At 46.9% G+C, this 11,611-nt stretch overlaps 1 protein-coding gene across 1 annotated transcript; it reads right to left on the bottom strand.

Annotated features, from left to right (window-relative positions):
* Positions 1-212: 212 nt before the first annotated feature.
* On the bottom strand, positions 213-11,352 carry LOC140420359 (uncharacterized). Its single transcript, XM_072504372.1, has 2 exons — positions 11,264-11,352; positions 213-2,199 (listed from the first exon to the last, which is right to left on the bottom strand). Exon 2 carries the CDS (start codon positions 1,839-1,841, stop codon positions 915-917), a length of 927 nt encoding a protein of 308 aa, XP_072360473.1. The 5' UTR covers positions 1,842-2,199; positions 11,264-11,352; the 3' UTR covers positions 213-914.
* Between the last annotated feature and the right edge of the window lie 259 nt (positions 11,353-11,611).

Here is an 11,611-nt window from a genome sequence, read left to right as displayed (position 1 = left end):
GTGGAAGCCTGGATAAATTACAAGGCAGGGTTTATCAAGTTGGAGAGGATAAAGTTTGCCTTGAGAGGGTCTGCACAGGGGTTCTTCAGGCGGTGGCAACCGTTCCTAGACTATCTCGCGGAGCGTTAGATGGAGTTCGGTCAGCAGCAGCAACCCGGGGGGGGGGATATCTTTCTTGCGGGGGGGGGGGGGGGGGGAAGAGGGGGGAAGGTTTTTTTTTCTGGGGGGTATCTGAGCAAGAAAATACATAAAGGATCCGGAAAACTGATATGTACGGGAGGAATCCAATGTACAAGGTTCTGTATCATATTGACTTGCCATGTTTATGTCTTGCTATGCGAGCTTTCTTTTCTTTTTGTTACAGGGGGGGGTTTGTTTGTATGGTTGAAAATGTTGTTTATAAATTCTTAATAAATTTTTTTTTTTAAAGTTTCTGCTTGTATGCCGGGAGAAGGAGCACCGTCTTGTGGTCCGATTGCAGTCAGGGGACGGATCATCAGGCGCCCTTGATGTTTGTGTAGCAGTGGTCAAGGATGTTGGGACAGGAGATGTGTTGGTAGAATTTTGGCAGTACACTCGAGGTTGGCCTGGTTGAAGTCTCCGGCCACGATGAACAGGGCCTCCGGGTATTCTGCTTCATTGTTATTTATAGCGGTTACAATTCATCAAGCGGCATCTTCACTTCCGCCTGGGGTGGGATGTAGACCGCCGTGATGATAGCAGAAGTGAGCTCCGTGGAAGGTAGTATGGACGGCACTTCACAGTCGGGTATTCCAGGTCCGGGGAGCAGTAGTTCGCCAGGGTCACCACGTCCGAGCACCAGGAGTTGGCGAGGAGACAAACACTTTCACCCACTCCAGGTTCAGTCCTGGATGTGATTAACAGCAGGAATAACAGCAGAATCTAACCCGACATCACTTGTGAACCCTTTGGTGTCTCAGCATGTTGGACGACAGAGTGAATCCCTCCCCACAGTGAGAGCAGGTGAATGGCTTCTTTCCAGTGTGAACTCGCTGGTGTCTCCGCAATGTGGATGATGTTTGAAACCTCTTTGTGCAGAGAGAGCAGCTGAACGGTCTCTCCTCGGTGTGAATGCGCTGGTGGGACATCAGTAGCCAAGAGCTTTTGAAACCCCTCCTGCAGTCAGAGCATTTAAAGGGCCTGCTCTTGGTGTGAGTGACATTGTGGCTACGCAGGCCGGATAATTGAGTGAATCCCTTATCACACACAGAGCAGATGTACGGCCTCTCCCCCGTGTGAACTCGCTGGTGTCTCTGCAGGCTGGATAATTGAGTGAATCCCTTATCACACACAGTGCAGATGTACGGCCTCTCCCCGGTGTGAACTCGCTGGTGTGTCTGCAGGTGCTGTAACCGAGTGAATCCCATATCACACACAGTGCAGATGAATGGCCTCTCCCCGGTGTGAACTCTTTCGTGTCTCCGCAGTCTGCCAATGTTAGTGAATCCCTTTTCACACTGAGAGCAGGTGAAAGGTCTCTCTCCAGTGTGAACTCGTTCGTGTCTCCGCAGTCTGCCAATGTCAATGAATCCCTTTTCACACTGAGAGCAGGTGAAAGGCCTCTCTCCAGTGTGAACTCGCTGGTGTGTCTGCAGGTTGGATAACTGAGTGAATCCCTTCCCACAGTCAGAGCAGGTGAACGGTCTCTCCCCAGTGTGAACTCGTTCGTGTCTCCGTAGGCTGTAAAAGTCAGTGAATCCCTTTTCACAGTGAGAGCAGGTGAACGGCCTCTCTCCAGTGTGACTGTGTTGATGCCTTGCCAGCTCGTGTGGGGCTGTGAATCCCTTCCCACAATCCTCACATTTCCATGGTTTCTCCATGGTCCGGGTGATCTTGCGTCTCACCACGTTGGACGATCAGTTGAAGCCTCGTCCACACACAGAACACCTGTACAGTCTCTCCCTGCTGTGAATGGTGAAGTATTTTTTCAGGCTGTGTCACTGGTTAAAGCTCTTTGCACAGTCAGTGCTCTGTAACAGTCTCACACGGGTGTGTATGTGTGTCTCAGTGCTTTTCCAGACACACTGTTGTTTAAAATCTCGTGAAGCAGACAGAATAGACAAACATTTCTCCTTCTAGATTCTAAGGCCGATGATCCCAAGAATTGAGTGACTCAGTCAGTTCTTGACGTGATATTTAGTTTGAGATATCGGCCCAAACTCCTCTCGTTCGAACTGCCTGCAAACAAATTTGACAATAGTAATCATTGTCAGTACAGGATAGAAACTCAGAACAGACAATTCTAGTTTCTATCGAACATTCTTTCCTCTCTCTTTCAATGAAATGCTCCAAATTTCAATCCCACACACTCTCCCTCCATTCTCACTCTGCTGTATCTAATATTCACCCTCCCAATTCTCCTGAAGGTGCTGATTCAGGCTGATTGACAGATTCACGCTCACTGCTTCCTGTCCTGGACACAGAGACCTGAAAATATTCATGCAGGCTGCCACATAGATATATGTCGATATTACTGGATGGAAAACGTGTGTAATATACAGACACTTACTTTCTCTCCCAATTTTCCTGAAGGTGCTGATCAACAAATCTAAACTCACTAAAATCTGTACAAGAACATAAGAACTAGAAGCAGTTGTAGGCCATCTGGCCCCTCGAGCCTGCTCCACCATTCAATGAGATCATGACTGATCTTTTGTGGACTCAGCTTCACTTTCCGGCCCGAACACCATAACCCTTAATCCCTTTATTCTTCAAAAAACTATCTATCTTTATCTTAAAAACATTTAATGAAGGAGCCTCTACTGCTTCACTGGGCAAGGAATTCCATAGATTAACAACCCTTTGGGTGAAGAAGTTCCCCCTAAACTCAGTCCTAAATCTACTTCCCCTTATTTTGAGGGTATGCCCCCTAGTTCTGCTTTCACCCGCCAGTGGAAACAACCTGCCCGCATCTATCCTATCTATTCCCTTCATAATTTTATATGTTTCTATAAGATTCCCCCCTCATCCTTCTAAATTCCAACGAGTACAGTCCCAGTCTACTCAACCTCTCCTCGTAATCCAACCCCTTCAGCTTTGGGATTAACCTAGTGAATCTCCTCTGCACCCCCTCCAGTGCCAGTACGTTCTTTCTCAAGTAAGGAGACCAAGTCTCAACACAATACTCCAGGTGTGGTCTCACTAACACCTTATACAATTGCAGCATACCCTCCCTAGTCTTAAACTCCATCCCTCTAGCAATGAAGGACAAAATTCCATTTGCCTTCTTAATCACCTGTTGCACCTGTAAACCAACTTTTTGCGACTCATGCACTAGCACACCCAGGTCTCTCTGCATAGCAGCATGTTTTAATATTTTATCATTTAAATAATAATCCCTTTTGCTTTTATTCCTACCAAAATGGATAACCTCACATTTGTCAACATTGTATTCCATCTGCCAGACCCTAGCCCATTAATTTAGCCTATCCAAATCACTCTGCATACTTCCAGTATCCTCTGCACTTTTTGCTTTACCACTTATCTTAGTGTCGTCTGCAAACTTGGACACATTGCCCTTGGTCCCCAACTCCAAATTATCTATGTAAATTGTGAACAGTTGTGGGCCCAACACTGATCCCTGAGGGACACCACTAGTTACTGATTTCCAACCAGAGAAACACCCATTAATCCCCACTCTTTGCTTTCTATTAATTAACCAATCCTCTATCCATGCTACTACTTTCCCCTTAATGCCATGCATCTTTATCTTATGCAGCAACCTTTTGTGTGGCACCTTGTCAAAGGCTTTCTGGAAATCCAGATATACCACATCCATTGGCTCCCCGTTATCTACCGCACTGGTAAAGTCCTCAAAAAATTCCACTAAATTAGTTAGGCACGACCTGCCCTTTATGAACCCATGCTGCGTCTGCCCAATGGGACAATTTCCATCCAGATGCCTCGCTATTTCTTCCTTGATGATAGATTCCAGCATCTTCCCTACTACCGAAGTTAAGCTCACTGGCCTATAATTACCCGCTTTCTGCCTACCTCCTTTTTTAAACAGTGGTGTCACGTTTGCGAATTTCCAATCCGCCAGGACCACCCCAGAGTCTTGTGAATTTTGGTAAATTATCACTAGTGCATTTGCAATTTCCCTAGCCATCTCTTTTAGCACTCTGGGATGCATTCCATCAGGGCCAGGAGACTGGTCTACCTTTAGCCCCATTAGCTTTCCCATCACTACCTCCTTGGTGATAAAAATCCTCTCAAGGTCCTCACCTGTCATAGCCTCATTTCCATCAGTCACTGGCATGTTATTTGTGTGTTCCACTGTGAAGACCGAACCAAAAAACCTGTTCAGTTCCTCAGCCATTTCCTCATCTCCCATTATTAAATCTCGCTTCTCAGCATCGAAAGGACCAATATTTACCTTAGCCACTCTTTTGATTTATATAAGAGTAGAGAATCTCCATATAAGTACATTTACTGATTAGAGATGGGGAAATTCTGAGGAAGAATTTTATTTAGTCATGGAGTGGTCATGACAGGGAACTCACTGCCCACAAGGGTTGTGGAAGTTATTGAGATGATTCATAATTTAAAATAAAATAGGATGGTCACTTGAAGAAAATAAACTTGCAGGGGAACAGGGATATCGAGGGGGAATGGGACTGACTGGATTGCTGTACAGAGAGTAAGCATTGACTTGAGTTCCCAAATGGATTCTGTCAGTGCTGTAATGACTGTATGACTGGAAATATATAATGTAGGTACAGTACTATATTACAAAACTAGAAATAACAATACATGGATGTTATTACAGAACCATCAATAATATCTACAATACATACCATATAACAACACGAGACATATCTCTGTCCGACATTAAATTTTTAAAAATTAATTTACGGGATGTGGACAATGCTGGTCAGGCCAGCATTTATTGCCCATCCGCAGTTGCCCTTCCGAAGTAGTGGTGAGCTGCCTTCTTGAACTGCTGCACCCCTAGAGGTGTAGGTACATCCCCGGTGCTGGGTTTTTTTTTTTTTATAAATTGTTTTTTATAAATTTAAAGTACCCAATTCATTTTTTTTCCAAATAAGGGGCAATTTAGTGTGGCCAATCCACCTACCCTGCACATCTTTGGGTTGTGGGGGCGAAACCCACGCAAACACGGATTTGCGCAAGTGAAGGAGACACAGCCGGAGTGAGACATATCCAGAGTGGGAATTTGGAACTTGGTAATTTGGTGCAGTGAGGTAATTCGGTGCATAGTGGGAGAAGGTGCTTGTTCCCTATTGTTTTGTTCTCTCTCTTTCTTCTGGCCAGTAAATGTAAATCTGCAGGGAGAGAACCAGAGAGCATCTGAGACCCTGGGAAGGTCAGTAAGTGATTTTTATTCATTTTAACTTTTATTACCTTTTCAAATTGTGTGTGGGGGGGGGGGAAACTGAAGTGACATCACAGAAAAGCTGTGACCTGATTGGCTGGTTGGGAATCTACACGGAATTTAAAAAATTAAGCATTGATAAACTAATTAAACATAATTACTTAATTATAATTTAGAGGGGTATCTAAGCCAGAGATCGGAGAGTACTGTATTTAGCTTTCACATTTATAGTAGAAATCTAGTGCTAGGAAACATATAGTTAACAATAACTTTTTTCTTTAAAACTTTTAAATTTACTTTACTAATTAATTGACGCAATGTCAATTAGAGGGGTGCAGTGCTCTGACTGTGAATGTGGCAGGTCCGGGAGGCTTCTAGCATCCCGGATGGCTTCATCTGCAGAAAATGCACCCAACTGGAGCTCTCACAGGCCGCATGGTTCGGTTGGAGCATCAGTTGGATGCACTTAGGAGCATACAGGTGGCGGAAAGCGTCATAGATAGCAGTTATATAAATGTGGTCACACTCAAGGTGCAGGCAGATAAATGGGTGACCACCAGAAAGGGTAGGCAGTCAGTGCAGGAATCCCCTGTGGTTGTCCCCCTCTCGAACAGGTATACCCCTTTGGATACTGTCGGGGGGGGATAGCCGATCAGGGGAAAACAGCAGCAGCCAGAGCAGTGGCACCACGGCTGGCTCTGATGCTCAGAAGGGAGTGTCAAAGCGCAGAAGAGCAATACTCATAGGGGACTCTATAGTCAGGGGCACAGATAGGTGCTTCTGTGGACATGAAAGAGACTCCAGGATGGTATGTTGCCTCCCTGGTGCCAGGGTCCAGGATGTCTCCGAACGGGTAGCGGGCATCCTGAAGGGGGAAGGCAAACAGGCAGAGGTCGTTGTACATATTGGTACTAACGACATAGGCAGGAAGGGGCATGAGGTCCTGCAGCAGGAGTTCAGGGAGCTGGGCAAAAGTTAAAAGACAGGACCTCTCGGGTTGTAATCTCGGGATTACTCCCTGTGCCACGTGTCAGTGAAGCTAGAAATAGGAAGATAGAGCAGCTAAACACGTGGCTAAACAGCTGGTGTAGGAGGGATGGTTTCCGTTATCTGGACCACTGGGAGTTCATCCGGGGTCGGTGTGACCTGTATAAGAAGGACGGGTTGCATCTAAACTGGAGAGGCATAAATATCCTGGCCACAAGGTTTGCCAGTGTCGCACGGGAGGGTTTAAACTAGTATGGCAGGGGGGTGGGCACGGGAGCAATAGGTCAGAAGGTGAGAGCATTGAGGGAGAACTAGGGAATAGGGCCAGTATGGCTCTGAGGCAGAGCAGACAGGGAGAAGTTGCTGAACACAGTGGTGGCCTGAAGTGCATATGTTTTAATGCAAGAAGTATTACGGGTAAGGCAGATGAACTTAGACTTGGATTAATACTTGGAACTATGATGTTGTTGCCATTACAGAGACCTGGTTGAGGGAAGGGCAGGATTGGCAGCTAAGCATTCCAGGATTTAGATGTTTCAGGCGGGATAGAGGGGGATGTAAAAGGAGTTGCGCTACTGGTGAGGGAGAATATCACAGCTGTACTACGGGAGGACATCTCAGAGGGCAGTGAGGCTATATGGGTAGAGATCAGGAATAAAAAGGGTACAGTCACAATGTTGGGGGTTTACTACAGGCCTCCCAACAGCCAGTGGGAGATAGAGGAGCAGAGAGGTAGACAGATTTTGGAAAAGAGTAAAAACAACAGGGTTGTTGTGATGGGAGACTTCAACTTCCCCAAAATTGACTGGGACTCACTTAGTTCCAGGGGCTTAGACGGGGCAGAGTTTGTAAGGAGCATCCAGGAGGGCTTCTTAAAAGAATATGTAGACAGTCCAACTAGGGAAGGGGCTGTACTGGACCTGGTATTGGGGAATGAGCCCGGCCAGGTGGTAGACGTTTCAGTAGCGGAGCATTTTGGGAACAGTGACCACAATTCAGTAAGTTTTAAAGTGCTGGTGGACAAGGATAAGAGTGGTCCTAGGGTGAATGTGCTAAATTGGGGGAAGACTAATTATAACAATATTAAGCGGGAACTGAAGAACCTAGATTGGGGGCGGATGTTTGAGGGTAAATCAACATCTGACATGTGGGAGGCTTTCAAGTGTCAGTTGAAAGGAATTCAGGACCGGCATGTTCCTGTGAGGAAGAAGGATAAATACAGCAATTTTCGGGAACCTTGGTTGACGAGAGATATTGTAGGCCTCGGCAAAAAGAAAAAGGAGGCATTTGTCAGGGCTAAAAGGCTGGGAACAGACAAAGCCTGTGTGGAATATAAGGAAAGTAGGATGGAACTTAAGCAAGGAGTCAGGTGGGCTAGAAGGGGTCACGAAAAGTCATTGGCAAATAGGGTTAAGGAAAATCCCAAGGCTTTTTACACGTACATAAAAAGCAAGAGGGTAGCCATGGAAAGGGTTGGCCCACTGAAGGATAGGCAAGGGAATCTATGTGTGGAGCCAGAGGAAATGGGCGAGGTACTAAATGAATACTTTGCATCAGTATTCACCAAAGAGAAGGAATTGGTGGATGTTGAGTCTGGAGAAGGGTGTGTAGATAGCCTGGGTCACATTGAGATCCAAAAAGACGAGGTGTTGGGCATCTTGAGAAATATTAAGGTAGATAAGTCCCCAGGGCCTGATGGGATCAACCGCAGAATACTGAAGGAGGTTAGAGAGGAAATTGCTGAGGCCTTGACAGAAATCTTTGGATCCTCACTGTCTTCAGGTGATGTCCCGGAGGACTGGAGAATAGCCAATGTTGTTCCTTTGTTTAAGAAGGGTAGCAAGGATAATCCAGGGAACTACAGGCCAGTGAGCCTCATGTCAGTGGTAGGGAAATTACTGGAGAGAATTCTTCGAGACAGGATCTACTCCCGTTTGGAAGCAAATGGACGTATTAGTGAGAGGCAGCATGGTTTTATGAAAGGGAGGTCGTGTCTCACTAACTTGATAGAGTTTTTCGAAGAGGTCACAAAGATGATTGATGCAGGTAGGGCAGTGGATGTTGTCTATATGGACTTCAGTAAGGCCTTTGACAAGGTCCCTCATGGTAGACTAGTACAAAAGGTGAAGTCACACGGGATCAGGGGTGAGCTGGCAAGGTGGATACAGAACTGGCTAGGTCATAGAAGGCAGAGAGTAACAATGGAAGGATGCTTTTCTAATTGGAGGGCTGTGACTAGTGGTGTTCATCAGGGATCAGTGCTGGGACCTTTGCTGTTTGTAGTATATGTAAATGATTTTGAGGAAAATGTAACTGGTCTGATTAGTACGTTTGCAGACGACACAAAGGTTGGTGAAATTGCGGATAGCGATGAGGACTGTCAGAGGATACAGTAGGATTTAGATTGTTTGGAGACTTGGGCGGAGAGATGGCAGATGGAGTTTAATCCGGACAAATGTGAGGTAATGCATTTTGGAAGGTCTAATGCAGGTAGGGAATATACAGTGAATGGTAGAACCCTCAAGAGTATTGAAAGTCAGAGAGATCTAGGTGTACAGGTCCACAGGTCACTGAAAGGGGTAACACAGGTGGAGAAGTTAGTCAAGAAGGCATAAGGCATACTTGCCTTCATTGGCCGGGGCATTGAGTATAAGGATTGGCAAGTCATGTTGCAGCTGTATAGAACCTTAGTTAGGCCACACTTGGAGTATAGTGTTCAATTCTGGTCGCCACACTACCAGAAGGACGTGGAGGCTTTAGAGAGGGTGCAGAAGAGATTTACCAGAATGTTGACTGGTATGGAGGGCATTAGCTATGAGGAGCGGTTGAATAAACTCGGTTTGTTCTCACTGGAACGACGGAGGTTGCGGGGCGACCTGATAGAGGTCTACAAAATTATGAGGGGCATAGACAGAGTGGATAGTCAGAGGCTTTTCCCCAGGGTAGAGGGTCAATTACTAGGGGGCATAGGTTTAAGGTGTGAGGGGCAAGGTTTAGAGTAGATGTACGAGGCAAGCTTTTTTACACAGAGGGTAGTGGGTGCCTGGGACTCGCTGCCGGAGGAGGTGGTGGAAGCAGGGACGATAGTGACATTTAAGGGGCATCTTGACAAATATATGAATAGGATGGGAATAGAGGGATACGGACCCAGGAAGTAGAAGATTCTAGTTTAGTCGGGCAGCATGGTCGGCACAGGCTTGGAGGGCCGAAGGGCCTATTCCTGTGCTGTACTTTTCTTTGTTCTTGTTCTTTGAGAGTGTGCAAACTACACACGGACAGTGACCCAGAGTCGGGATCGAACCTGGAACCTCGGCGCCGTGAGGCAGCAGCGCTAACCACTGCTCCACCATGCTGCCCTACATCCCTGTGCTGTTAGGGAGGGAATTCCAGGATGTTGTCCCAGGGACAGTGAAGGAACGGCAATATATTTCCAAGTCAGGGTGGTGTCTAACTTGGAAACGAACCTCCAGGTGGTGGGGTTCCCAGGAATCTGCTGCTCTTGTCCTTCTAGATGGTAGTGGTTGTGGGTTTGCAAGGTGCTGTCTGAGGAACCTTTATGAGTTACTGCAGTATATCTTGTAGATGGCATACACAGCTGCTACTGTTTGTCGGTGGTGGACGGTTTGAATGTTTGTGGAAGGCGACGCAATCAATCAGGCGGCTTTGTCCTGGATAGTGTTGAGCTTCTGGAGTGTTGTTGGAGCTGCACTCATCCAGCAAAGTGGAGCGTATTCCATTACACTCCTGACTTGTGCTGGTAGACAAGCTTTGGGCATCAGGTGGTGTTACTCGCCGTAGGATTCCCAGCCTTTGACCTGCCCTGGGAGCTACAGTATTAATACGACTAGTCCAGTTCAGTTTTTGATCAATGGTAACCCCCAGGATGTTGGTTGTGGGGGATTCAGCAATGAAAATGCCACTCAATGCCAAGGGGTGGTGGTTAGATCCTCTCTTGTAGGAGATGGTCATTGCCTGGCACTTGTGTAGCACGAATGTACCTTGCCACTTATTAGGCCAAGCTTGGATATTGTCCAGGTCTTACTGAATTTGGACATGGACTGCTTCATTATCTGAGGAGTTGAGAATGGTGCTGACCATTGTGCAGTCATCGACAAACATCACTGTGCAGTCATCGACAAACATCATCACTTTTCACCTTATGATGGAAGGGAGATCATTGATGAAGCAGCTGAAGATGGTTGGGCCGAGAAAACTGTCCTGAGCAACTCCTGCAGTGAAGTCCTGGAGCTGAGATGATTGACCTCCAATCACCACAACCATCTTCCTTAGTGCCAGGTATGACTCCAACCAGTGGAGAGTTATCCCGATTCCCATTGACTCCAGTTTAGCTAGGGCTCCTTGATGCCATACTCAGTCAAATGCTGCCTTGATGTCAAGGGGAGTCACTCTCGCCTCACTTCTAGCATTCAGCTCTTTCGTCCAAGTTTGAACCAAGGCTGTAATGAGGTCAGGAGCTGAGTGACCCTGGCGGAACCCAAACTGAGCGTCCGGGAGCAGGTTATTGCAGAACAAGTGCCACTTAATAGGGCCTTTGATGACTCCTTCCATCACTTTGCTGATGATAGACAGTAGACCCACAGAGAAGTAATTGGCTGAGTTGGATTTGCCCTGCTTACTGTCCCCTTAAATGTCAGCCATCTCCTGGGGAAATCAGCCCTTTAATTGTGAACATTAGGAAAGAGACCATCCTTTTAGCCAGACAAATAAATGTGTCAAGCTGAGGGAGCAAAGGATGTCAATGTCTTTAAGAGAGAGAGAGAGAGAGACCTGGGCCAAGCTTTGCAGAGTCTGCACCCTCCCTGGATTCACTTTTTTTTCTTCAGTTGCTGCAAGTGACCAATTGAAGGTGAGAATGAGAAAAGAAATGGAAAGAGGGAGAAAAGAAAGTGTTTTACTCACAGATGTTGGAGACAGGAGTCTGTGTGCAGCTCAAGCTCATTCAGGGTTGGAGGAACAACAGCTTTCCCCGGCAGAAACCTCCATGTCCAGCTTCCGCATTGAGACAATGGGGGAGCTCTGATTGGCGGAGAAACAGAGTCCTTCCGGTCCTCCTATCTTCCCATTGGGCACAAGTCAGCGGTAAAGTCAGCGGGATTGAGCTCACCCTGCACATGCGCAGATTTCCCTCTCCCCGAGACATGCGCAGTCCTGGGTTGGGGGAGGGGCTTCTCGCTCTGGCCGGAGCTGTCAGCTGGTTGCCTGGAAACCGTCTCGACGATGTGCTGGGGGAAGAGGGAACCGCCGGGG

This window comes from Scyliorhinus torazame, chromosome 5, assembly GCF_047496885.1.
Source record: "Scyliorhinus torazame isolate Kashiwa2021f chromosome 5, sScyTor2.1, whole genome shotgun sequence".
Classification (NCBI taxonomy): Eukaryota; Metazoa; Chordata; class Chondrichthyes; order Carcharhiniformes; family Scyliorhinidae; genus Scyliorhinus; species Scyliorhinus torazame.
Note: the sequence above shows the minus strand (reverse complement) of the source record. Positions and strands in the feature narration are given on the sequence as shown.